Source organism: Strongylocentrotus purpuratus, unplaced genomic scaffold, assembly GCF_000002235.5.
Source record: "Strongylocentrotus purpuratus isolate Spur 01 unplaced genomic scaffold, Spur_5.0 spur5_scaffold_7, whole genome shotgun sequence".
Classification (NCBI taxonomy): domain Eukaryota; kingdom Metazoa; phylum Echinodermata; class Echinoidea; order Camarodonta; family Strongylocentrotidae; genus Strongylocentrotus; species Strongylocentrotus purpuratus.
The window spans coordinates 34507909-34535629 of NW_022145613.1; the positions used below are offsets into that span (position 1 = coordinate 34507909).

A 27721-nucleotide genomic window follows, 5' to 3' on the forward strand; every position below is an offset into this window, starting at 1 on the left:
TTCATACTATAGTCCCCCCCCCCCCGATAAAATTCAAACGTGGTTTATTTCTAATTCGATACCAGTGACTAAATGTTGCTGAAATCCCATGATTTTCTCTGAGCTTCTGGGGACTCTGCCCCCTTTGCCCCACCAAGGGCCCTAAGGCGGGCCACTGGGTGCGCATCTGACTAAAACCCTGAGCTTCCGGGGACTCCGCCCCCTAGACCCCACCAAGGGCCCTAAGGCAACCCCTGGATGCTTATCTGATCGTAATTTAATGCCTAAATCCGCTGAGTTTCTGGGGGCTTCGCCCCCTGGACCCCAACCTGATTAGTGACCTGCATGCAAGTGTCACAAATAAGGTATCAACATAATGCTCATCTGACCCTTATTACATGCCTAAAAACCCGGCTAAAAACTCTAAGCTTCAGGGGCTCCGCCCCTTGACCACCGCCGGGGTGGCCCCTCGGGGCACCATGCCAATTTTTGCTCAGTTGCTTTGCTCTATCTGATCGCAAATACTGTAACAAATCAGGGTTTTAGTATTGGACGAAGGTTAAGCATTTTCTGTTGTACGAGCATGCGCTATAGCAATATGGTGCATCGTTGATTTAGCAATTACCAAACTGAAGGAAAATGAGCATAAATTACATATTTTGATCATGTTGGTGCAATTATCATGTTTCTTTTGGGGATATTACTTGTATAGTAGTGATCTAATCAGGAATAAGGGGTTATACTGAAGATTATATGTGAAGATTTTATGGGATTAGCAGAAATATTGTGTTGAAGTGTTGTTTTACTAACGAGGACATAATTGTTCTTTTACACGTTTATGTATAGGGAAATTGGTACGATGGTCAAGGTTGTGCATCCAGGGCTTTCCACTGCACTGTATCCGATACAGGCCAGCCTCACCGAGGCTGGCCTGATAGTTGGCCTGATAGTTGGCCTGATAGTTGGCCTGGCCTAAGCCTCTAAGCTAAGTCTCACATAGTTTGCACTGTACTTGTACTGAGTTTACCCGATTGTTGAATGGATCGCAATAAAGACTTTCAACCTACACATCATGATTGGTTTGATTTCTTGGAGCAGTGAAACCAAGGGACGAGAACCTGTGACAAGTGTTGACAAGGGAAATTGATTGTTCGAAGGATGCTCAATTGATTGATGCTGTGAACGAGACGTTTAGGTGACCGATTGTAGTCGATGGACGAATGATTGTTGAGATACGTGTGAGCAGTTAATAACTCCAGCCATTAAGCTACGGGCATATATTTTGTCCAAACGGACGGAGAGCGCCTGGCCAGATACGGGGCATCCTGACAAATATTCCGTGTCAAGCCAAGGTGGCGAACCGTGTCCGCCACAATACTTTAGTCATGAAATGAAATCGCCGCCCCTGAAACACACTTTCTTATAATACCAAACATAGAGCAGATCGGCTGGATGATGGGCCCGACAGGAGAGATATACCGATCAAACTTGAGTTTCCCAACTTTTTTCGAGGGTTTATTTTACTCTTTTTTTTCGGACTCGAGAGGGGGGAAGCTGTTATGGGGGTATTCCATGTGGGATTCCACGAAGCGGAAGCTTGGGATTCCCAGCCTGCGCGAGACGTAGGGGGAATTCGGGGAATTCCCATCCGATCTATATTGTGCGTCTAGTCTACAGAGATAGCAAGTGCGCGTGGAAGCGAAATCAAACTCTACAATTTTCAGCACTTGTGTAAGGAGTCAACTGTACGTGCCTTACTTAGGCTATCAAATAGGGTATCATTTTAAAAAGAAATAAACACACTTTCGAATGATACCAAACATAGAGATGATCATCATGCCATGACAGGAGAGATACAATCGATCAAATTTGAGTTCCTCAACTTCTTTTTTCGCGAGTTTAATTTCTGCTCTTTTTTGTGTGTCGACGGTTGTTCCGCTGAGACTGCTGCGTCTGGCTGCACAGCTGATCGCCTCTATACATTGCGTACTACAGAGACTGAAGCACATGCATCGTACGGCTTGTAATAGTGACGTGAGTGAAGGTTTTGCTAGTGATTGCCGATTTCATCGCTTCCAGTTTTTTCTACGTTGAAGAAGACGGTCAGATTATCTGAAAGTAAGTTGCTATATTTCGATGTTTTACAATTAATGAATTTCGATGTTATTTTGAAATTATATGAAAAGTTGATCTGTTTTTTTTCCAGTAGACCTAATATTTTTAGATATCAAATTGTTAGACTCTAAATCTGTTTTTTAATAACATCAATGAATTAAGGGCGCTTGTTCAGAAACCTATCCAAAATTTGACCCGTAACTAATGAGGATCTGAGGCATTACGGTAGATAACTTCACACAGACGCGCCCGCCTGCAACCCACCATCGGTATCAGAGACGCATGCAAGTTCAAAGATTAGCAATGCGTGACATTTTCATGATTCGGCGCGCGGGCGAGAGTATAACACACATATATAGCGTTTTTTCTAAATCTAGCGTGCGCGTCGTGCGTGAGAGCATTTCCAGACCCTCGAAAGGCGTGATGTCACGCCTTATGCGTGATACTTGGTAGCTCTGCGGTATGTAATTGTATTGTGCAGCGGTTTGCCGTGAATCCTGTGAAAAAGTGTACATAGGTCTACTAATATCAATGTTTTTCCGAAAAATACTCCCAAAATAACAAGAAAATTATAATACAGGTAATAAACATAACAAATTTTAACTCATGATCTTTATTTGGACATTTAATGAATATTTACTTCATTTTGGGTATGTTTTAGTAGGGTATCTCCACGCCGGAGTTACGGGTCAAATTTTGATAGGTTTCTGAATAAAGCGCCGAATTAAGTACTTAAAGAAGTTATTTAAGGAAATCTGATAAATGAAATTAAGTTTCAAGTTATGACCATCATACACTGATGATAAACTACTGAATGATTGATTTCTCCTGGGCCTGCGAGGTATGGGCCGGGATCTGGTATATGTGCTATTTGATGCATGTACTTTTTGAACTCCAAAGGCCAAAGTGACGATTTTATTTTTGTTAGGCATCCGGACACCACCCCCAAATATCCCTCTTCTTGTTTGTTAAAGGCATCGTTTAACAATGTTTCCAGTTTTACAAATCTGAGATGCATGGCCCGGCCTACGTCATTACGTGTTATCAGTGTCTGTGATATGGTATCATATTGAAGCTCTAATAAAATTGCTCTTCAAAATGATCATGAATTAAGTGCCTCAAAAAGTAAAAATGTTTGAGTGACTGGTTTTACCATCAGACAGACGATTGGCTTGTAAAAGTCATGGGATTCCTGACTGACCTACAGGTTTATAATTATGTTTGCAGCATATGAGCTAAATCCAGGATTTTGTTTAGAATCTGAGGCAAAGATACATCCCTTTAATGAAAGAATCAATCTAATTCATAGAAATATTTGTAAACAAAACTGTTGAATTATAGATCTATATTTTGGGCACAGATTTTCCAGAATATTCTATTTATAGAAATATGAAAATTGCAAAATTGTTAAACATTATTGAACACTTATTATGGAGAGCTGCCTGTAAGATGTAAATAATCACATCTGATTGATACATGTCTGTAAAAACCCAATTACACAGATAAATCACAGAGTTCCCATTGTATTTGATCAAAGGCAAAGCTAGCTTCCATCACTTTCTTATCTAGATACTCCATAGTAATGAATTGATGCCAAACCCTTTAAATACTTATATAAATGAATTCACATCACCTTATATCTGGACCAATCAACTCTATTTGGGTCTTTCCTTTTTGCAGAAATGATTTAAAAATGACACACTTGCAAAGTAGTAAATTGTTACACATTACAATTCATAAGGAAAAAATGTCATCTTTTCTGAGGAAACTGTATCTTTTCTTTATTCTCCAACTTCGAAGATCTATGTTGACATTGACAAGGGAACCAATGTGACATTAGCATCCTGACCCAACTATGGCGTTTCCAAGGAGTTACAGTGACAGTGCACTGAGTGCTGGTGTTCAATGCGATGCAAACCCTGGTGCTGACTCTTCTAAATTCCGCAGTCTACTAATCAAAATCAGCAAAGGATTAGGAGAGAATGATATAGAGAAGCTGAAGTACCTGTGCCAGGACTTGGGAGTTGCCCATTGCAGTTTTGAGAAAATGACCCGGGGCACCCACCTGTTTCGCGAGCTAGAAAAGCTGGAGCTGATCAAAGCAGACGACATTTCACTGCTGGTCGTTCTGATGCAGGCAATCAATCGCTACGACCTGGTGACGAACCTCAAATCATGGAGCAGCAAAGAAGGGAATTTGGCCCACAGGTTGAGTGCATATAGGTGAGGAAATCAGTTTTATCAGTGAGAGGGTAAAATATACAATTTACTTCACATTTTTCGGCTTAGAAATGTTTTTATAAATGACATCTGTTACACTTTTTAATTATTTTTTTTTATATACGTTACCAAAAGTATACTGGTAAGTCTTTTTCTCTTACTTTAATGGATAATAAAGTGCAATTCTTGAAATATGCAAAGAAAATAACACTAGAGTTCTTATTTTTATTGTGATATTCTATTGTGGTTCATGATGTATGGAGGGATTTATTCAACGCTTAACACTGAGAGGTGCCCGAAACATATGGGCCCCCAATTCTTACTCTTGACCCCACAAATTTAATTTTTAACAGGCACCCGTTCTTACAGACCTTAAAAATGTTGTAATGAACCCCTTTCAGTTAGTGGGGAAACTTGGCTTATTAGATGTTCAGTGCATGTAACAGAGCTGCCAACTAGTACGGATTTCCCGTAATTGGTACGGAAATTAACGACCATTACGGAATGTTGTCTCAAATTACGGATTTAAAAAATAAAAATGATTTTTTTTTTTTTTTTTTTTTTTTTTTTTTTTTTTTTTTTTTTTTTTTTAATTTTTTTTTTTTTTAAATTTTCAAATATGATTTATAGTAGCTCGCTGAGAAAGACAGAAAAGTATCAAGTTTTCTCTTAATAGAAGCCATTTTTCATGGAAAACGGTGTTGTGATGACTTGAAACTCAATATTTAACAACTTTGTGTGAGTATAATCACCAAAAATGTCAGATAATCATACGCCCATTCGTCCGCGCAGTATTGGCGTGCCGTTTTTTTTATAGATTCATAGCGCCGCATAGGAAATTACTGATTTATACCCCAAATTACTGATTTTGAGCCTTGTGATTACTGATTTTCTGTGCTGGAGGTTGGCAGCTCTGATGTAATGTTTAATCTGTGGAAGGGGTTTGGGGATTAATTGCTCTAGTCGTGAATCAAGTAGGAAAGTAACCACACTCTGTTTTGGTTTTGCAGGAGTCTGATGCTACAAATATCTGACAGTCTGAGTCGAGACGAGAGGGACCAGTTTACTTTTTATCTCAGTGGTGGTGACTCTCCTCTTCCTGTTGCAGCCATCGAGGAATGCAAGTCACTCTTACAGGTGACTTAGAAAGAAATCTTAGATTTCTCACACTCTGTATGTTAAAAATTATTATAAAACAATTCAATGGCCAATGATATTTATGGTTTATCTGCAAAATGTAGGCTACTGACTATAATTTGGTACAAAATTCTCATTCATGAAGAGTAGTTTAATTATTTGATCAAAAGTTGAATGACACAAAGTAAATTTAGTTTTAAAACTAGATGGAATTTTGACTGCGCGCAGTCGAAAATGATGCCTCCGCCATAGAGCAATTTAAACAAGTTTAGAGTTTAAATCTCCAGTGGTTCTTGAGATATCATGATAACAATCTCAATGTATGGAATTTCATAAGTTGACCTCTGTGACCCTTGACCTTTGACCTACGTGCTCCAAAATCTAATCAGATTGTCTTCCTATGGTGATACACACTATCATTAAGTTTGAAGTTTTTACATCTCCAGTGGTTCTTGAGATATTATGATATGGTGATACATACTATCATTAAGTCAATAAACAACTACGATTTTTGACACACAGAACTATTCGGAAACCTATTTGGAAAACGCGTGTAAAATCAAGGATATTGATATTTTATTGGATTACGCTACATACTGCTATATCATAGCACCTTCAAGATATCTTTGTTATATATTCTGGAAAGTGAAAGACTGTTAATACTCTGGATTTTGGATTTGGATTCTGCTTGTCCGATCAAGTTATCGTGAACCTGTCCCATACGCTGCGATTGATGTAAGTACTCTTTCACGTGTGGCACGTGAGACGCGTACCGTGTGTGTGCCGTTGAGACTTGAGTCTTGTTTGTTTATTCGCAACTTGTACAGCTACTATCACTCATGATAAATAGAAGCGAGACCACCTTCACATCTACTAAGAGTGATCTTTAGAAAATATGAAGCTTTGAACTGCAAGATGTCTGATGATAACTCTATCACCCTTCGATCATCTACTAATAAAGCAGACACCAAAACAGACAAAAAAGCGAAAACAAAAGGGCCGGCCGCGGCCGGGAGTAACGTTGTTGAAGTGGTGAAAGAATTGTTTAAAGACAAGGAATTCCAGTTGATTTTAAGGAACAGCGTCACAACGATTGTTGGAGAATGTATTGAGAATATCCGAGATAGACTGTCCACATCAATAAGCAAAAACGAGGAACGAATAGATAAAATAGATGGATCCTTGTTTGACATCCAAAACGAAATCGACAAGTCACGATCAAATAGGGTGCATATAGAAAAAGCTCTCGAACAAGCAACTGAAAAGATAACCAACCTTGAAAAGGAGATTAAAGAACACGAACAGTACAGCCGCCGTAACTCACTCAGAATCTACGGTGTTGATGAATCGTCAAGTGAATGCACGGATGATATAGTCATCGATATCGTCACCAAGACACTGGACTGCCCCCTGACACATGAAGACATCGATAGGTCCCACAGAGTTGGTAAGAGAAGGGACGATCACGACACCATAGGATCACACAACATCAAGGGCACATACAACAAAGGCAAAGGTGCCCACGACATCGAAGGCGCACACAACGTCAAGGGCGCACAGGACAACAAGGGTGCCAAACCAAGATCTATACTGGTCAAGTTCTGTTCTTACAGGAAAAGGAGTGAGATCATGCTCGTGAAAAAGAAATTGAAAGGTTCAGGAATTACAATCGCAGAAGATCTGGTTGGTGAAAAGTTCAAACTTCTAATGACAGCTAGAAAAAATCCAGTGGTGGAAAACGCCTGGTCCCAGGACGGAAGAATATTTGCAACCATTAAGACAAACGGTGCTAAACCCATGAAAAAACTCATAACCTCAACAAGTCAACTTGACAACTTAAACTTGGAGTAGGTGCTGTGAACACTTTGCTATTTAAGATGCCTCATATAATTCCTTACATTTTTCTTTTTTTTAATGCAAGACAAACTGTTGTTTTTTCTAATATGATGTACTTAGATGTGGGATATTTGTTTAGATATTTCTCTCTCAAAATGCATGTAGGTTATTTAAGGATGGATTTTTATTGTAGGATAGTCTACTGTGACCGATATGTAAATGACCTGCACCCAGATGGTGGATGATTTTAAATGTAATTGTCAAGGAGATGCTGGTATATGTTGCACATGCTGTTTAAAATGTCATACAAGTAATTGTGAAATAGTTTTACTGGCAGGTAAAATTAATTCAAGTAATCCTGATTGGATATGTTGTTTCTGTCTACGTGAAATTTTCCCTTTTAATCACATTACTGATGGTGTTGAATTTAAAGAGAATGTGCTTCCTGTTAGTCACGAGTTTAACAAAGTTGAAATAATTTCACACATTACCCAATCTTTAAATATAACCGAAGAAGATACCAACAATGAACGAGATCCAGATGTAAATTTTCCGCAACTATGTCAGGAATGTCAGTATATACTTCCAGAAGATTTTAACCATAAGTATTATAAAGATGATCGTCAAGATTTTAGCTTGCTTCACATCAACTGTCGAAGCTTAAATAAAAACTCGTGTGATGTTGAACAATTATTTAATTCTTTAAATTACCCTTTTTCTGTGGTTGGGTTAACTGAAACGTGGATATCAGACCATAGTCTACCTGTATTTAGTATTCAAGGGTATGAATTTATACATTTAGACCGTAAAACATGTCGGGGAGGGGGATTAGGTTTTCTTGTCTCTAGTACTCTAACATATTTAATACGAAATGATTTAAATGTTATAACATCTACTCAAGAGTGTTTTGCAATTGAAATCACAGTGTCTTGTGGAAAAAATATTGTAATACTGGTTATATATAGGCCACCAAGCTCAAGTGTAGTTGACTTTAATACCTATTTTGATGATATTTTACAATGTTTAACTAAAGAGAATAAGCATCTATATATAATGGGTGACTTCAATTTAGACCTCCTGAAGTCCTCTAGTAATACAAGGATTAATACTTTTTTGAACAACGTATATGCTAATGGTTTAACACCTATGATCAACAAACCAACCAGACTTACAAAAACTACTGCATCACTTATAGACAATATTTTTATTAATTCTTATACTTCAAATGTAAATGCTGGTATCATATACTCTGATGTATCAGACCACTTGCCAGTTTTTGTAGTACTAAATAGTGCTCAAAGATGTTATGAGTACATGTATGATAAGGGGAAAAAAACAAGACAAATCAATGATAACACAAAGAAGTCATTTTTCTGCAAGTTATCTTCTGAAGAATGGACAGATGTTTATAGAAGTAAAGATCCCAATGTTGCCTATGATATTTTTTTCTCCAACTTTCAAAGGTATTATAATGAATCTTTCACTTTTGTTAGGAGTAATAAGAAAAATAAAAACAAAAAGTTATGGGTATCATTAAACTTGTTGACAAAAATAAGATTGAAGAACAAACTTTATAAAAGGTTTTGTTGTAATCCTACATATGAAAATGAAGAAAAATATAAGAAGATTAGAAACAAACTGTCATCTGAATTGAGAAAGGCAAAAAAAATGTATTTTTATCAAAGGTTTAATGATTGTAGAACTGACCTCAAGAAAACATGGCGATTGATTAATAGTATATTTAAAAAACGAAAACCCATCTTACCACAACACTTTATACACGAAGGAAGAACACTAAATGATCCGCAATTGATATCTAGTGTTTTTAACGATTATTTTAACAATATTGGACCAAAACTAGCTTCTTCCATTGATGCAACTACTTGTAAAGATTTAAATTTCTCCTCTTTTATGATACCTCCGATAAAGGAAAGTTTATTTCTGAAACCTATTAATGAAGACGAAATTTTGAAAATAATATACTCATTTAAAAATGGAAAGTCGTGTGGATGGGATGATATTAGTCCAGATATTGTTAAGTATGTCAGATATGTTATTACAAAACCTTTAGCTTATGTTTTTAATCTCTCTCTTCAAATGGGAATAGTACCCTCACAACTAAAAGTATCCAAAATTATCCCAATCTTTAAAAAGGGGGATAAACACACTATTGGTAATTATCGTCCTATATCACTTCTGACATGCTTCTCAAAAATCATGGAGAGATTAGTCTATGATCGTATATACAATTTTGTATCTAAACACCATATATTACATGATAATCAATTTGGATTTCGAACCCATTACTCTACTGACCATGCTTTAATATCTGTTCATGATATCATTGTTAATGCCTTGTATTCAAAACAGTTTATATTTGGTGTCTTTATGGACCTGAGTAAGGCGTTTGATACCATTGATTTTTCCATTCTCTTTAAGAAATTAGTTAATTATGGAATCAGAGGTATTGCATTGAATTGGATTAAGAGTTATTTTTCACAAAGGTACCAATTTACTGAATATAATGGATATAGTTCTACCAAATTACTGATTAAATCTGGAATTCCTCAAGGGTCAAATTTAGGCCCCCTATTTTTCCTTTTATATATAAATGACATATGCAACTCCTCTCATTCCTTAAAATTTGTACAATTTGCTGATGACACTTCTTTGTTCTTAAGCCATAATAACTTATACTCACTGATAGACCAGTTTAATGAACACATGAAGAATGTATCTCTGTGGTTAAAGGTAAATAAACTATCGCTTAATTTAGACAAAACCAAATGTATTCTTTTTAGAACAGCTCAGTGCAACAAAAATGAATTGAAAAATCAAGTTCCACCATTATATATTGATCAAACAATTATTGAAAAAGTCTCAAATATTCAATTTTTAGGTATTCTCATAGATGAAACATTGTCTTGGAAATCCCATATTGCCATGATCTCTACAAAGATTAGTAAAACTACAGGATTATTGTCAAGGCTGAAATATTATTTACCAGGAAATGTATTGTTTATGATTTATAATTCACTCATTCTCTCCTATTTGTCATATGGTAACATCGTGTGGGCAAATACAAGTCATTCTAAGTTGAAACCCTTATTTTTACTTCAGAAGCGTTGTCTACGATATTGTACAAACTCTCATTATTTGGCCCATTCTAAACCTTTATTTAGACAGTTAAATACCCTCAATATTTATAGCCTAAATAAATATCAAAATGCTGTGTTTGTATTCAAATGTATTAAAGGTAATGCACCATCATCTTTTGCCACTATGTTCCAAACTAACTCTAAAATTCATAAATATAATACTCGAAATAGTCTAAAGTTACACATTTGGAATATTGATAAACAGTACATGCAACAATCGGTAAGGTATACAGGGCCCATAGTATGGAATTCTCTTCCATCCTCTCTTACTCAATATGTTTACTTAAACTCATTCAAGAAAAAACTTAAAATATATCTATTATCCCTATAATTTGTTTTAGTTTAACGCCTATCTTAAAATAAAATATAATTTGTAAATAACCATAAGAGAGAAAGAAGGGGGAGGGGGGAGGTGGTGGTGGGGGTGGGGGATGGGAGGGAGGGAGGGAGGGAGGGGGGGGGGGGGTAGAACAAATACATGCGCAATACTCATTATTATGTTATTATATCTGTGTAATTATTTTATTCATTTGGACGCCTGAATTAACAAGCTAACATAAGCTTCCTACAGGTGCTCCCTTTTCCTTTTACTCATTTTCACAGTTTGTTTAAATTAATTTAATTTAATGCTCATGATTTGTATATTTTAAACTGTTTGTACTTTATCACATGTATATATTTGTATGTTTTTTAACGGAAATAAAGTCTTTTGAATTGAAAAAATGAAGTTTGAAGTGAAAATTCTCCAGTGGTTCTTGAGATATCGCGATAACGATCTCAATGTATGGAATTTCATAAGTTGACCTCTGTGACCCTTGACCTTTGACCTACATGCTCCAAAATCTAATCAGATTGTCTTCCTATGGTGATACACACTATCATTAAGTTTGAAGTTTAAATCTCCAGTGGTTCTTGAGATATTATGATAACAATCTCAATGTATGGAATTTCATAAGTTGACCTCTGTGACCCTTGACCTTTGACCTACGTGCTCCAAAATCTAATCAGATCGTCTTCCTATGGTGATACATACTATCCTTAAGTTTGAAGTTTTTACATCTCCAGTGGTTCTTGAGATATCATGATAACAATCTCAATGTATGGAATTTCATAAGTTGACCTCTATGACCCTTGACCTTTGACCTACGTGCTCCAAAATGTAATCAGATTGTTTTCCTATAGTGATACACACTATCACTAAGTTTGAAGTTTAAATCTCCAGTGGTTCTTGAGATATCATGATAACAATCTCAATGTATGGAATTTCATAAGTTGACCTCTGTGACCCTTGACCTTTGACAAACGTGCTCCAAAATCTAATCAGATCGTCTTCCTATGGTGATACATACTATCCTTAAGTTTGAAGTTTAAATCTCAAATGGTTCTTGAGATATCGCGCTAACAAACTCAATACAAGGAATTTCATAAGTTGACCTCTGTGACCTGTGACCTTTGACCTACGTACTCCAAAATCTAATCAGATCGTCTTCCTATGGTGATAAATGCTATTCCAGAGTCTTAAGTTTAAATCTTAAATGGTTCTTGAGATATTGTGATAACGGTCAAACGGGACGGACGTACGGACGTACGGACGGACAACCCGAAAACATGATGCCTCCGGCACCACCTTCGGTGGCGGAGGCATAAAAATGAATTCACAAGCACAGTACCGGTAACTAAAATTGAGGGGTACACACTTTTAATGCTGTATATTTCTTAGAAATTCCCCTGATCAAACATGTGGAAACTCGCTCAACAGAGAAGCTATCTAATTTATAGTGGTTTCCAGTATTTCCTCTTGACACAAGAAATGTCTATATGGCTTTGTTTATGTCATAATTACCTGACTATAAAAAAAAGTAAAAATATTTGTATGTGACTTTCATTAGGTTTGTGTTGAGGTTTAGTCTGTGTAATGTAATATTTGGAAACTAAATTTTTCTTTACATGTATCAATTTTATCTTGGGAGTTTTACAGGTATTTTTTTGTTCCTGACTGCTAAGAAAGCATTGTATGCTTATCAGGAAGCAGCCAGGGGACATACAGCTTAAAGTCTCCTCTGAGGGACTTGGTAATGAGGATTAATGCCAAAGGGCATTATATACCTCACTTAAGAAATCCAGCCATCTGATTGGTCGAATTGCATTCATAAACTTCAACTGTTCCTGTAAAATTCTCGGTAACCATGCATAAAACATTTCAATATTTTTAATAACCATGGTTATTAAAAAAAGTTGGTCAGCGTCCATGGTTACCCCATAGGTTTACATGTTAAAAAATGGTTTGAGCGATGGAGGATGCCGTATGTGTGCGAAGGATTGGTCGGTAATTTCAATACAATTGAATCTCGATCGATCTTACCGACAATTTTATCTTGCATTGTTGACATGAAGACGAAAATAAACTTCCAAAAACAAAAAAACAACATCTGCCGATAGATCTTGATCTAAGTTCGTGCCAATATGCATTGCAAAAGTAAAAGAAGAGTCCGTATATGGAGCTTTTGCGAAGCATTCATCACACGCGAAGCCGGTTTCAATCCATTTTAATGTATATATCGGAGAAAACTGCCAAGCATGTTAACGGCGGGCCATAGCCGAGTGGTCTAAGCGTTGGTTTTCGGTATACCTTTTGTTGTACGCAAGAGTTCGAATCCCGTCTTCGACAAAAATGATAAATATTTTTAATTTTTCATTTTTTAGTCTATTTTTTTCGGCATATAAAAGTATTAATGACTGCTAGTATCAAAACAACATCTGCCGATAGATCTTGATCTAAGTTCGTGCCAATATGCATTGCAAAAGTAAAAGAAGAGTCCGTATATGGAGCTTTTGCGAAGCATTCATCACACGCGAAGCCGGTTTCAATCCATTTTAATGTATATATTGGAGAAAACTGCCAAGCATATTAACGGCGGGCGCCATAGCCGAGTGGTCTAAGCGTTGGTTTTCAGTACACCTCTTGTTGTACGCAAGAGTTCGAATCCCGTCTTCGGCAAAAGTGATAAATATTTTTAATTTTTCATTTTTTAGTCTATTTTTTTTCGGCATATAAAAGTATTAATGACTGCTTTAATATTCGAGAAATAGTTGTTTTCATACGCTCTCGGGAAGGTTAGAATTGGGCTATTCCCCTCGGCAAGCCTCGGGGAATAGCACAATTCTAACCTTCCCTTGAGAGTAATAAAACAACTATTTCTCTCAAAGCAGTCATTAATACTATACTAGTGCATCAACTTGGTTTCAAACCCAGGACCTCCTAGTTACGAAACTACATGTACAGCTCTACCACCAGACTGGATTTATCCTAGGCCATAATTCCTTAGATGTAATGCAAGTTTTGTTGATATTTATTTCATTCATAAATTCTCCATCAACTTTTAACATCAACAACTATTTTCTCTCCTCTGTAGCTCTTTGTCCTGATGGAGAAGAAAACATTGATAGGCCCAGAAAAACTGGAATACTTCACCAAAATCATGCAATCCATTGAGAATCTAGCCATTGTCAAAGATATAGAGGATTACCAGCTAGGTAAGAAGCTTTGTTGTGAATTCATGATAAAAGAAATGAATAAAATAATCTATGATGGTTACCGGTAATACACTTTATTATCAGTCTCTCAAAGACTGCAAGACATTTTGATAATAATAAAAAAGATATAAAATTACTCTAATTTGACGTCATAATATTTGTAATCATTTCAAATTACATGCAAGCCATAAGTTACTTTGATTCATGTGAGCACTTGGGTTTTGTAAGTTGATGTTTTCTTTTCCATCAGTTTTGAACAACTTTCATTATTAGTCAGTGTCATTATACATTTTATCTTAGATTTTATCTTAGATATATTTACAAGTTACATACTGATGATGTTTGAAGGTTTGCATGGTGGTATGAGTTACATACTATTCTTTTTTTTAAATTAGCCATTGAAAGGTTATCAGTACATGAAATACAACCGTCTTCCAGCCCTAATTGTCAAGGGATACTACCTCCACAACAACATCAACCCTACCACAATTATCCTCCACAACAATACCATCAACCACAGCAACAGGCAACACCATCATTCAGTCAGCAGAACCCACAGCAATGGCAGCATGGACAGCAACCAGCAATAAAGAAGGAACCTAAGGACAGAACAAGCAACACAACCTCTGGTTTGACTGTTGGACCTGAGAAGGCAAAGTGGTACTATGAGGCTGTTCAAAAGAATGGTAAGTCACTTTGGCTTGATAAACATTTTTTCTGGGAGAATGTTGTAGATCTTAGGCAAATCAATTGATCTTAAAGGGGCTGTAGCATGGGAAATACTGGTTGATATCATCTATGTCTATATTCTTTTGGACAACTGCACAAACGAATGGACTTGGAAATACTGGGTGAGGGCGCGCTAGCGTTCGCGAAACAGACCGAAGTTCTCCTCACGCTTCAGTTTCACGTATGTTGCACACACTTGAATACATAGGCCTACTGCGGTCGCATCGTCCGTGGTCGTATTATACCCGATTGGCCCCAATCAGGCCACAGGAAAGACATGCTACAGCCCCTTTAAAAGCCTCTCTCCACCAAGATGTATATCCACCAGGATGCCAGGTAATTATTATTAATATGTCTGTGTATAGCAATTTGTTGGAATATTTCCCAATGTAGAGAGAGTGTGCACTGTAAATGCAGAAATTGAATCAAACAATCAGGTTAATGATACAGAATAAAGCTCTTCATTCAGTTACTTGTCATTGATGATGAAGAGCTTATATAGGGCTATAAAAAAGCTAGATATTGTTGTAATATTGTGATCATTGGTATGATTATCTACCAGTATTAAGATTATTGCGGTATGTAAAATTGGATAGCCTTAGGGTTCAGAGTCTCTCAGTACTCAGCTTTTAGATGTAAAATCACAAATCTTGATTAGGAAAGGCTAGTAACATGATTGCAATATACCCTGCATAGAGCTGAAGGGAGAAGGATTCAAGGTGGTGTTCCTTACCTATCTATGCCATAGCATACTCTGATGGAGTTTTATTTGTTTTAGTCATTATTGTGTTTTTGTGTTTTTTTAAGGGGGCGGGGGACACTCTGCAGCCAAGAATTGGGATGAGGGGTCGGGGGGGGGGGGGGGGAAGGTGCTTGATCTGGGTTCGGAATACCTTTCATGTCTGTGTTGATATGTTTGAAAAAGATGTACTGGCAGCTCTCATTTTTTACATGACCTCTCTTTCGATCCATCTAGGTGTTGCCTATGCTGATAAGTTATGGGAGAACGTGGTGCAGAAGATGTTAGAAGATGAAGTAATGAAGAAAATGCAGGAGATAAATATTGCTCAGCAGAGGAGGGCAGCAGAGAGCATGTCCTCTGTCAAGACGGAACCAGGTGGTGACAAAAGGGAAGCATCGGTCACAAGGGACCTTCGCTTGGGACCAATAGAAGATACAACAAGATCACAAGGTAAAATCCTTTATTTCTACATCTGGCATGTTTTATGTTGTTCCCTGGTATCATAGACAAACATCATTCATGTATGTTAAAAATTGAAGTACCATATTTTTGGAAGAGAAAATATCAAAAAGTCGGGGGTGCAGCCTTTACGGCGAAAGAGTAAAAAAAAAAAAAAAAAATCGAGTCAAAACCAGCACGAATTTGCACATATGGGACTACAAACAGTACAATAACTATACTACTATGGTTCAGGACATTTCAACACATCTTACCGACAATTTTATCTTGCATTGTTGACATGAATACGAAAATAAATTGCTAAACCAACATTTGCCAATAGATCGTGCCAATGCATTGCAAAAGTAAAGGAAGGGACCATTTAATGGACCTGCCGCAAAGCATCCATCCGAAGTCGCCATTTTGTTTTCCATTTCATGCAGTTTCGCATTAGACCGTTCATTGTGGTAGGGGTATATACCGGACACCAAATCTGCCCGCGATCACTTTTTGAGCTAAAATTCCGGTAAATTATAAGAATATTGATGAATTTGGTATCAGTTTGTAAAAAAAAATAGTGTTACCGGGTATACGAGAAAATTACGATTATTTTGTTTTGTCCTTTTTTTTTTTTTTTCCTTTTTTTTTGTTTTTTTTTTTTGTCTTTGAAATGTCAAAGTTGGGGTGTGGCCTTATCGCTGGCAAATATGGTATACAAGGGGAACTACCTTTCAGAGCATTCCAAGAAAGATATCCTTGTAGTTTTGAGATACCTTGTTTGAGATAAATTTAAGAAAAAATAAGAAAATGTTGAACTACAGAAAGCAGAGGAGTAGTTAACTGCTGTGTGTAGAATCCTTTCATTTCCACTTTGGTCTCTAATGTCTGATGTCATATATACATGATATTATTAGATACATGAATTAACTCACCATTTATTATGTACTAAGTACTGATGTAAATTTGCAGGATTATCTAATGTGTATTATGGTTACATGTATGCCAGCTGTTCTGAGAAATACGGAGGGTATCTTATTTCTCAATTTTTATTATAGAAGAGACATATTTTATGTGAGGACATGTAAGAATACCTTTTCCTATAACACCCCCCCCCAAAAAAAAAAAAAATAAATAAATAAATAAAAAAAATAATAATAATAATGATAAAAATATATACTGGTGTCTTTAGTCCATCAAAAGAATGTATGGAGAAGAAGGAATTGATGTAGAAATACAGCGTGTCCACACACAAAACAATTTATCCCGAAACTCTATAACGATACGTCGTATAAAGAATCATCGTATAAATTCCAGGATGTCCACACACAAGAAACGTCGTCACTAAAGAATCATCGTATAAAATGCCCCCTGTCCACACACAACATTTTCCGTGATTCTTTATAGAGTTTCGCGATAGTGATAAGAGGTCTGGTCTCATTTCGCTCGAGGTCACGTTAAGCCCCGCCCAGTTAGTTACACTAGTTACACTCCCCCTGTCCACACACAACATTTTCCGTGATTAGGCGTGATTCTTTATCGAGTTTCAGTTCGAAACGATGCCCAAACTTGCGTTTCGTTAGACTAGTTTCGTTATACGACGTATCGTTAGTGAGCGTCCACACCTACAATTTTGGTCGTAAAACTATCGCGAAACGGTATCACTATCACGAAACGGTATAGCTAATCATGATTAGTCACGGAAAATGTTGTGTGTGGACAGGGGGATAGAGAGTTCCTATGGATATGATTAGTGATTCTAACTTTCAAAAGTGATAACCTTCTTTAGTCCTTGCTCATTATTTTTCTATCAGTAATTTGTTCTTCTTATTTGTTTGTAACTTTACATCTGACCTATTTTTATTTAGAATCAGAGCAAAGCAGCACACTCACTAACGAGGGACAGATAGTTCCTGCCCAAACTGCTACTGATACACCACATCCAAATACAGGTAATAAACTCACTTCATAAAGCCTAGTCGAAGAAAAATGGAACACCATAAAATGAAGCTTGAATCTCCACTGTACATCTTTTAAAAACTTTTCTTTACATCTGACCTGAATGAATGGTGGTGGTAGTTATTTTACCTGACTGCTAATGCTTGTAAGTAAGCAACCAGACGGCCGACGGCTTTAGATCCTCTCCAAGGGACCTGGTAATGAGGATTAATGCCTTACCAAAGGGCACTAGCGCATCGTCTTGGTTTTGAACCCGAGTCACCGGATTACGAGACCACTGCTCTACCGTCTGAGCTATCACACCTCCTCGTTTGTTATTTAGAATCAGAGCAAAGCAGCACATTTACTAACGAGGGACAGATAGTTCCTGCCCAAACTGCTACTAATATACCACATCCAAATACAGGAAATAAACTCATTTCGTAAAGTCTAGTCAAAGAAAAATGGAACACTATAAAATGAAGCTTGAATCTCCACTTTACATGTATTTTCATTTTACTTTACATCTGACCTATTTTTCTTTAGAATCAGAGCAAAGTTGCACACTCGCTAACGAGGGACATATGATCGTACCTGCCCAAACTGCTACCGATACTCCACATCCAAATACAGGTAATAATGTAGAGATATCGACTGCTACAAGAGGACTGGCTGTTTTTATACGCTCAATGGGAAATTTGCATCCGTTGCTATCATCCTAATGTGCAGCTGGGTGGGTGGCGTGCCGAGGGGTGATAGCAGGGGATGCAAATTTCCCTGAGAGCCAGTATAAAAACAGCCAGTCCTCGAGTATTAAGCAGTTGATATCCCTTTTATATGCCGAATGCAAACAAAATTCTACCAAGAATTCTTACCTTATCCTTTTATCGAGTAAAGATTAGTTAAAATATCACGGAAAATCTGAGAAACTGTCTGTTTATCACCTCCGGAAAAAATGACTGAAATTTTTAAGCAGTTGGGTATCGCAGCAAAATGTTATTATTTTCCCGGTAACCAGAATTTTGAGGGATCTCACTCTTGGCCTATTAATCGGTGTTGGCATTTTTCGTTGCTTTACGGGAATGGCTAAAATCACAACTACAATTTCGACCAATCAGATGGCTGGATTTCTGAAGTGAGGTATATAAACTCATTTCATAAAGGCTTGTCAAGGAAATATGGAACACTATAAAATGAAGCTTGAATCTCCACTGTACATGTATTTTTACTTTACTTTACATCTGACCTATTTTTATTTAGAATCGGAGCAAATTAGCAGCACACTCACTAACGAGGGACATATGGAAGTACCTGCCCAAACTGCTACTGATATACCACATCCAAAAAAAGGTAATAAAATCATTTCATAAAGCCTAGTCGAGAAAAAACGGTGGAGGCATCATTTTCAACTGCGCTTTCTTCTTTTATTTTGCCATTTTGATGTGCATTGAAATGATTGAATTTCAACATCACAGACATTTTGTTTCTGCCCCTTTATGCCGTGATGGAAAATTTCAATCTTCAAAATACTTGGCACTTTAGTTTCGGTATGTTTGTATGTAATATGTTTTTTTTACGTAAAGGTGCTATTTTGACGTCATGAAAGTTGTTGATTCTTTCTTATTAATTTTACAATGAAAGACTAAAACATTCCTAAAACTTAAAAAAAAGCTTGGTATGAGAAATTTAATATATTGTTTTGTGTTCATTTAACACTTTTTCTCATTGAAACCTTTGATTTGGAACTTATACAATAATCAGGCCTGATAAAAACCTGATTTAAATCGGTTTCCCGATTTTTTCCCGATTTAAAAAAAAAAAAAATCCTGATTTTTTTTTTTTTTTTTTTAAATAATTTTTTTACCAGATTTTTTCTTCTTCCCTATTTTATCCTGATTTTCCTGAATTCCCCCTTATCTTCTCTATCTTCTCTTACTCGAAAGGGGGGGGGATGTTGTTAGATGCCATTTTTTCCCCGCGAATCGTCTTCTTCTTTTTTTTACTCAAGGGGGACGTGGTTGAGGGGAAAACAACAAACCTATTTTTTTTTAGTGCTCACTATCAACCCTGAATAATGAGACTATCAGAACATAAGATTGGCTGTTCTTGTGTCTACCCAGCAGTCTTTGTACTCAGATTTTACTGTTTAACATTTAATCATGAATGTGTTTTATTTCATTTATAAAGATGCAGGCCGTATCCGAGATTCGCTAAAGTACAAGATGGATAGGTTGCCAAGAGGAATGTGTATTATCTTCAACGGAGAGAATTTTACAACAAAAGATCTAAAAAAAAGAGATGGCACTCAAAAGGATGTTGGTAAGTTCAAAGATTTCCCCCTCAGATCCTAACTCTGTGTCAATGATTTTATTTCATTTAATTTCCAGGAAGTCAAGGAGTATAATAATAAAAAAGAATGCAAGAAAATGGAGTACAATAACAAGTACAATAACAAAAGAAAAGAAACCAACAGCTAATGCCTGTGGATCACCAAAAGAAATTAAGTTTCTGTATAGCACTGTCCTCATCAGCTGATGGTATTTTGGTGATAAAAGGACTTAAAGATAATTTAGATGAAATTGATTTACAAGAAAATAACTCCCAAATAACTTTGATCAAGCAAAATCTTTAAGTTCCAACACCGATTTGTTTTTTTATTTGATAAATAGATTCACTTTCCAAATATTGTAATGTTCATATCAAAATCACGAAATTAGAAATGAGATAATCCAGGCATGCAACTGGTTACAATCTATTAATTAATATTAATAAATAGATTATAATAAATAATCTGAAATAGATTTTCTTAATTCTAGATCTAGACTAGGTCTATTTATAAAGCGAAAGACCGCCGCTATTTTACATCAGATAACAAAAATATTAAGGTCTATTTATAAAGCGAAAGACCGCCGCTATTTTACCTTACTGCCAAGTCAAATACAAGGGGGGAAATATAGATCCATTAAAAAGAAACTTCCTGATTTAAAGATACAAACTCTTTTCAACGCATTGGCGAAACACCCAACGAAAAGATGAAATAAAGATGATGAAGATCTAGAATGACGTTGATCAGTGCTGAATAGGTAGACGAGCCAAACTCACGAATCCAGCGTAGACTGTAGCTTGTAGAATGATCAAAATTCGGAAGAGCTAGATCTACTCTTGAATATGTAGACTGACGTTGGTGATCGTTGAATAAGAGTTTGAAGCTAGTCGTTAATTTAGTTGATTAAGTGAAGAACCGCGACAGTTTGAAGTTTTGAACTAGACTAATCAATTGATGGTATTGCCTAGATGAATGATTGAACTTGATGAGAAATCAAAATTTCAGCCTGCAATAAATTGATTGTGGAACAGTAAATCCGAGTCGAGTTTCGAGATGATGCTTAAATGATGAAAGTAACTCTGGACTCAGTTCACAAGACTCTCAGTCTAAAATGTTGATGATGCTGAAGACGTTGTCGGAGTTGAAGATTGATGACTGTCTTTAATCGACTGTTCTAAGTCGGGAATAATTTAGACTTGAGAGTTGCAGTTCATGAGCTGTACTGATTCACTGAATTGAAGTTGAAGTCCAAAAGTTTGTTGAAGATTGATTACTAAAAAATATGGTCGCCAAAAAGTAATCAATGAAAGGTTGACGTATTGTTGAAGTGAAAATTGCTCAGGAAAATAAAATTTCCAAATAAACGTAATAAAACGTAGAGGTCTATAGGAGATCAACTGAAGCACGTAAATAAGTGAAATTACGTAAAAGACAACTGAGCTCAAAATCAGACAAAAAAATTGAACCTTTCAAGTCGAAGGTTTAAAGGCGACTCTCTAGCCAAAGCCAAAAAATTAACTTTAGCCCCAAGGGGTTGGCCAATATAAAGAGCCAATCAAAGAAGAGAAAAAACTGACCAATGGCAGCAAACTTTTACAATTACCAATAAAACCAAGAATGACAAAACACACACTATTTGTGCTACTGGAGTCAACTAGAATACTATCTTAATAAAACTTTCAGATTTAAAATTATTATTGAATTGAAGAATATAGAGCAATATAAAAATGTAATTATCACCCAAGCAATCATTTTGAATATTATTAAACTTTAAGTGACACAAAATGGCAAAAATACATTACTGAATAGGCAAAACACACCTATCAAATGGGATCGGCACGCATAACACAATAAATTTACAACAGCAACGCGCAAGCATACTGAAGAATTTGCATACCATTGTGACGTCAACAGTACAATAGCGCGTCTAAAAATGAATAAAGAATGCGGACGCATGCCAATGAAAAGGTGACAGAAAGATGAAGGAACTATAACTTATTTACACAGTAGAATGTTGAACTGCTACAGTATAATACAAAAATAATTTGATATTAAGAAGACGAAAAAGACATGAAGATTATAAATATTACCCCTACTCTAATAGGAATCATATCCTTTGGTTGGAGGTTCCATTGAAATACATGCATGTGTCAGTAAAGATATGAAGTAGGCAGTTGTCATTTTAATACAAGAGTAACATAGTTTTACCTCATATGTAAACTTCAATGTTACCAAAGTAAAGTCATATTTTGGAAGGTTTCAACTTGTTCTTTATATCGGGTATTACACCAGCGCTCTGAAAATTGGTTCTTTATCGGAGTATGACATTTGTCCATCTTATTTATATGTTTTTGACAGAGGCTTTGCTGAACACTTTCCAAAATATTCTGAAGTTTGAAACTCAAGTCAAGAACGACCCAACTGATGAGGAATACGAAGAGTGTCTGCAAGAGCTCGCAAAAATGGACCATTCAAAATTTGATTGTTTTGTCTGCGTCATACTGTCGCACGGATGTGATGGCCATGTTTATGGCAAAGATGGAGGAGAGGTGTCCATTAGTGCCTTGACAGGTATGTATAACAAAACACTTTATGGTAATGAAAATACCTCTGCCATTTCCAGATTTATACCGTAAAGGAATATATCTTGACAATTGTATCTGTAAACTCTGCTTTGAATTTGGAATATATTGAAAATCCTTCTTGTAACTCTACATGAAGTATGAAAGAGTGCTACTTCGATAATGGAATGAAGAAGAAGAGAGTGTGTGAAAGAGAGAGAGAGAGAGAGAGAAAGAGAAAGGACGGGAGAGATAGAAAGAGAGAGAGGGAGGGAAAATGAGACAGAGAGAGAGTGGAGGGGGGGGGGGAAGAGAACGAGACAGCAGGAGAAAGATGGAAAGATTAAAAAAAGGAAAGAAAGATAGAAACAGAAAGAAAGAGAGAGAGAAAGAATGTTGGGTTAGAAAATGTGAAGGAGAATATATATGGGGACTGGTTAATTTCTCTTGTATTTATCTAGTTAAACTTTACATGTATAGTCTTTTTAGCTCGCATTCTAAAAATAAATTAACTGAAATATTTCCTCCCTCACATCACTTTCAGGATTATTCAACGGCATGTCGGTGCATCCATCTCTTGTGGGCAAACCCAAAGTATTCTTCATCCAAGCTTGCCGGGGAGCAGTACCTCAAGAAGCATTTCCCATCCAGACAGACGGACCTACTATGATAGCAAATGAATCAGACACCCTCGTCAGTCAGGCCACAGTCGTGGGGTATGCTTCCTGCAGACGTGCTAATGTGGGATCTTTGTTTATAATTTCGTTGTGTGACATCATCGACGCCAACTACAAGAAAGAGGATCTTCTTTCGATGCTTACCATGGTTAATGAGCGGATGAGTCATCAAAATTTAAAAGGATATTGGAAGTACAGTGGGAAGCAGATTGGGAATCCTTCTCACACCCTACGCAAAAAAATCTTCTTCAATGAAGGACTGGATGAATAGACATTTGCTTTAGAAGCATCAAGAAATACAAATGTGATGTCTGACTATCTGGAAAGTGACTGTGAGTTGGCTTTTCCTGATGTGTACCAGTCGGATCTCATTATTTGTGCGTTAGGGCTGACCTTAACAGATGGTGACTTTGAACACAGGTCAGTCACAGTTGGTTTGTAGGTGTAGAACAAGAGCTTACTACTTGACCAATTCATGACCTTAATGTCCCCATCCAAAAGAAACATCTTAGATTTAAAATGGACCCGCTCAAATTCTCCACACTGTCTATTTCTCCTTTGAATGTTGTCATGGTTTTTTATAAGACACAGTGAATGCCTGTTCTTGGCAGAAAATAAGTTGATCAATTGCATTTTTTATTACATGACAAAGTATGCTGCAAAAGACCATGGCAGGGATGTTTGTGATGGAACAAATGACAGACGTCATGATGCTGTATTCTATGACCCTAGAACATTGCAAAGTTTTCAAGGGATATTAGAAGTTAATGGAAAGATTTTGTCTACCATTCAGGAGTGGTGGGGATTGAATACTTCAGAAGCTTTACATAAGTCACCAATCATCATTTAGTCACAAAGTTCTGACATTTTTCATTTTTTGTGATTCAAATAGAAACTTCAAATAGTGTTCTAAAAGAACTATGATATCAGACCTTACAGATAATAAGGTAATATCATTAATATAGATAAGGTTATATCATTAAATTGTATCTTCCTGGAAAATGTTCTTCATAAAAATGGCACTAAATACTTTTATTAAAAGTTTCTTATCTTATGTTCCCCTCGTGAGGCGAGGAAACAAATTGTTATTTCTTATAGATATACATTGAAAATGTAATAATATATTTAATGCTTTTACTATGTTACATGAATTTTAAAAGCAAAACTCCTGAAAATCCATGTTGTACTGCTATTTTTTTTCCTCCAACATATCCATTCCATGATATATTCCACTTATGGTACTTATGGTATATCCTTGAATATGATTGAAAAAAGATAAACAATTGCAAGAAGAGTATAAACAAATATTGAGCTAACATGTATTTAAATGGAATAATGTCATTCTAAAAGTAATTTCTTTTATCTCATATTAGATTAGTAAACTAGTTATGAGAGCGTAGATGCATTTCTTTCCGAAATTGCAGACCATTTAGTTTTATACAACTCACTCTGAAATCCTGATCAAATGATTGGTCAAACCTGGTCACGTGTGATTCATTTACCGAGACTAACCCATGTTTTTTTATGAAAAGGCGGGCATTATAGTTTCCAGTACTATCCAATGATTTTTATGTACATGATGCGCAATAGTGCACATAGAATTTAGAGCGCTTTTACTTTTTAATAATAATCATTTAAAGTCCACTCCACTGTGGGCCTATACTTGCATAGCACTATGCGTAAATGCATATAGAGGTACCAGTAAGTGCACTTATCTATGTGTGCGCACTAAATTAAGGCTATTAAACTTGAGATTTATTTGTCAACAATTCTGTCACAAAACAACCTTTAATGAATTCTTTTTACATCAATTAACAAGAATCTAGTAGTTTCGCTTTATAAAACAAATGATGCATGTTTCTATTCGTTCTTTTATTTACAAGATCCATCTGCTCTTGTTGATGCTGTGTATGCACCTACATCCCTATCTACATGTATCATACTCATCCCAACGGCTTTGTTCAATAGATGCACACAGCCTCAACTCGAGTGCGGATAGAGTGTATAATGAACTCATGCGCATGCATCTTTGGTATACTGGTAGTATGAAAACTCAGTGACATTCAACATGTACTTGATAGAACCTTCAGTACCATGGGCAGCAAATCTCACCTAGGATATTTAACAATGTTTCTTAAAATGTTTCAGAAATAAATCTGCTGCCTTCATTGTGAAGTTGTATCATGAAAGATATTTTCTGCCAAATTTATCAACGAAAAAAAAAAGAAAGGAAATTTCTATCTTGAAAATTCATTGATGACATGTTTAGGAAAAAACACAGTGGCCCAAATCATCTTGGCATTGTAAAATATTCAATTTGCAAGATTTTATCCAAACTGTCCTTTTTTATGTGCTTTTTGTATGTTGCATGAGCTTTTTGTATGTTGCATTGTCTTTTTCTGTACTGTAATATGTACATGTATACTACTATGATCATTATACTAATGATATGTTGAATCCTTATTATGTTGAGGTAATTACCCTTCATTGCATAATAGTTGATTGTGATAAAATGGAGAGTTTGGCATTAGTCATGAACAAATATATTACCCTTAATTATGATATATGCATATTGACCTTATCTGTAGAGTACTGGAAGTACCACACATATATATATAGATTATATCCTGCATCAAAATGAATTGGTCTTTGATTGGTTGAGAGCTCTTCACGTGACCAGAAACATGTCAACCATTTGAAGGTTGCTCTGAAAAATAACTGTTTGGGAGTACTATTTGAGAGTTGATTTTTTTCATTTTTCTTTTCTTTAAATTTTTCTTTAAGATTGTAAAAAAAATTAATAATATTTTATACTTTTTATTGAAACTTTTTTAAATGTTATTTTGTTTTTGTGTTGATACGGATATAAAACAAATATAATTTGCTTCGGGGCTGAGCCCCTCATAAAATAGTACTATTGGAGTTGCCTCTTGCCCATAGTTTTAACCACCGAACCTTCAAGACAGTTTATATTTGTATACTATGGCTCCTCGGTGATCTTGCGATTGTAATATGCCCTATGACTTTGTTTCGGGTCACAGTACAGTTTTGAGATCACCTTGGGCAATACTTTTAACCGTGCCCATCAAAGCAGTCAATAATTGTATATCATTCAACAAAGAGTTGATACTATTCTTATATTTTGTGAGCCCACATGAAGGGCTTTTATATTTCTCTTCTATTTCTTATCAATAGATTTATACATAAATAATGTGAAAATTGATTTTTTTTAAAAATATTTTTATGTGAAGAAATGGAATTATATCATGAACCTGGAGCAGTCTTGTCATTTGCAATATTTCAGTGTCTTTTAAGATATAATTTGTGTTCAGTGAGTGATGAAAATTGATAAGGAATATCATGTTTTTTATGCCTTCTCTCTATCAGAAACAAACACAAACTAACATTAAAGTGACTCGCTAACATTATTGAAGGTTGATGAAAAAACTGCATAATTTTTGTATGAAATGTTACTTATTATATTCCTTCTACTGTAATAACCCTCTAACATGCAAAAAAAACCTGAAAATTCTCAAACCGCAAAGATATTTATGGTTTTCTTCGAAGGCGTCACTGTGAGACAACCTCTAACAGTAAATTCTCCCAACCATTTTTGAATTTCCCCAACCGTTTTTCCATGAAAATAAGACACAAGACAGGCTTTTAAAATCTTTCAACACTGTGATGGTTGACATTCACCTAAAATGTAATTAAATTTTAATTATGATTTGGAGAATTAAGGAATTGGTCAGATCAGTTTTCCCAATTTTTATCATTAATAATGGTCCGTTTTTACTCAAACTTTCAGATTATCTTTACTTGAAAAACTAGCATTGAAGTCACTACTTTAGCACCATTTTCTCTCATCTAGACAATTTTACCAAGTCCCTTTAATTAATATATGGGGAAATCCAACCTTGAAAGCAAACTTGCTCTAGAGGAAAGCAGAAAAATCAGAGAAGTAGAATAGTGAAAGTTTGAATGAAATCTGACAAAAATGAAAAAGTTAAGAATTTGTTGAGGTATTAATCACTATAAGTAAATGTTTTTTTTTTGTTTTGTTTAATGTATGACTTTTCAAGTGTCTATTCTCTTTAGAGAACCTATAATGATATGCTATCCATAATACTGCATATTTTTAATAGTGCCCTAAGGGAGAAGGCACTCCGGAGAAAAATCAGTTTTTTTTAAAGTAAAACACAAACGGGATAGTTATCTACGACTACATCACAATCCACTGACCAAACTGCCAATTTGAAACTTGATGATCTCATACTTCAAACATTCATAGTTCTCCTATTATTGGTCCTATTTATTACAAACTTTCTCCATTC

General features: G+C 35.9%; 1 protein-coding gene across 1 annotated transcript; it reads left to right on the plus strand.

Annotated features, from left to right (window-relative positions):
- The first annotated feature begins 1597 nt into the window (after window positions 1-1597).
- Window positions 1598-23677, plus strand: LOC105445989. The gene is made up of 12 exons (XM_030974279.1): window positions 1598-2097; window positions 3895-4317; window positions 5325-5451; window positions 13859-13979; window positions 14375-14665; window positions 15685-15900; window positions 17754-17837; window positions 18370-18456; window positions 19084-19173; window positions 20011-20142; window positions 22508-22720; window positions 23255-23677. Exons 2-12 carry the CDS (start codon window positions 3950-3952, stop codon window positions 23656-23658), a joined length of 2133 nt encoding a protein of 710 aa, XP_030830139.1. The 5' UTR covers window positions 1598-2097; window positions 3895-3949; the 3' UTR covers window positions 23659-23677.
- Window positions 23678-27721: the final 4044 nt, after the last annotated feature.

What these genes read in the sequence shown, in the direction of transcription:
- LOC105445989 (XM_030974279.1), top strand. Translation starts at nt 3,950, where the DNA reads ATGGCGTTTCCAAGGAGTTACAGTGACAGTGCACTGAGTGCTGGTGTT. An exon ending in CACAGGTTGAGTGCATATAG is followed by an intron (nt 4,318 to 5,324) that starts GTGAGGAAATCA and finishes TTGGTTTTGCAG; the next exon opens with GAGTCTGATGCTACAAATAT. An exon ending in TATAGAGGATTACCAGCTAG is followed by an intron (nt 13,980 to 14,374) that starts GTAAGAAGCTTT and finishes TTTTTAAATTAG; the next exon opens with CCATTGAAAGGTTATCAGTA.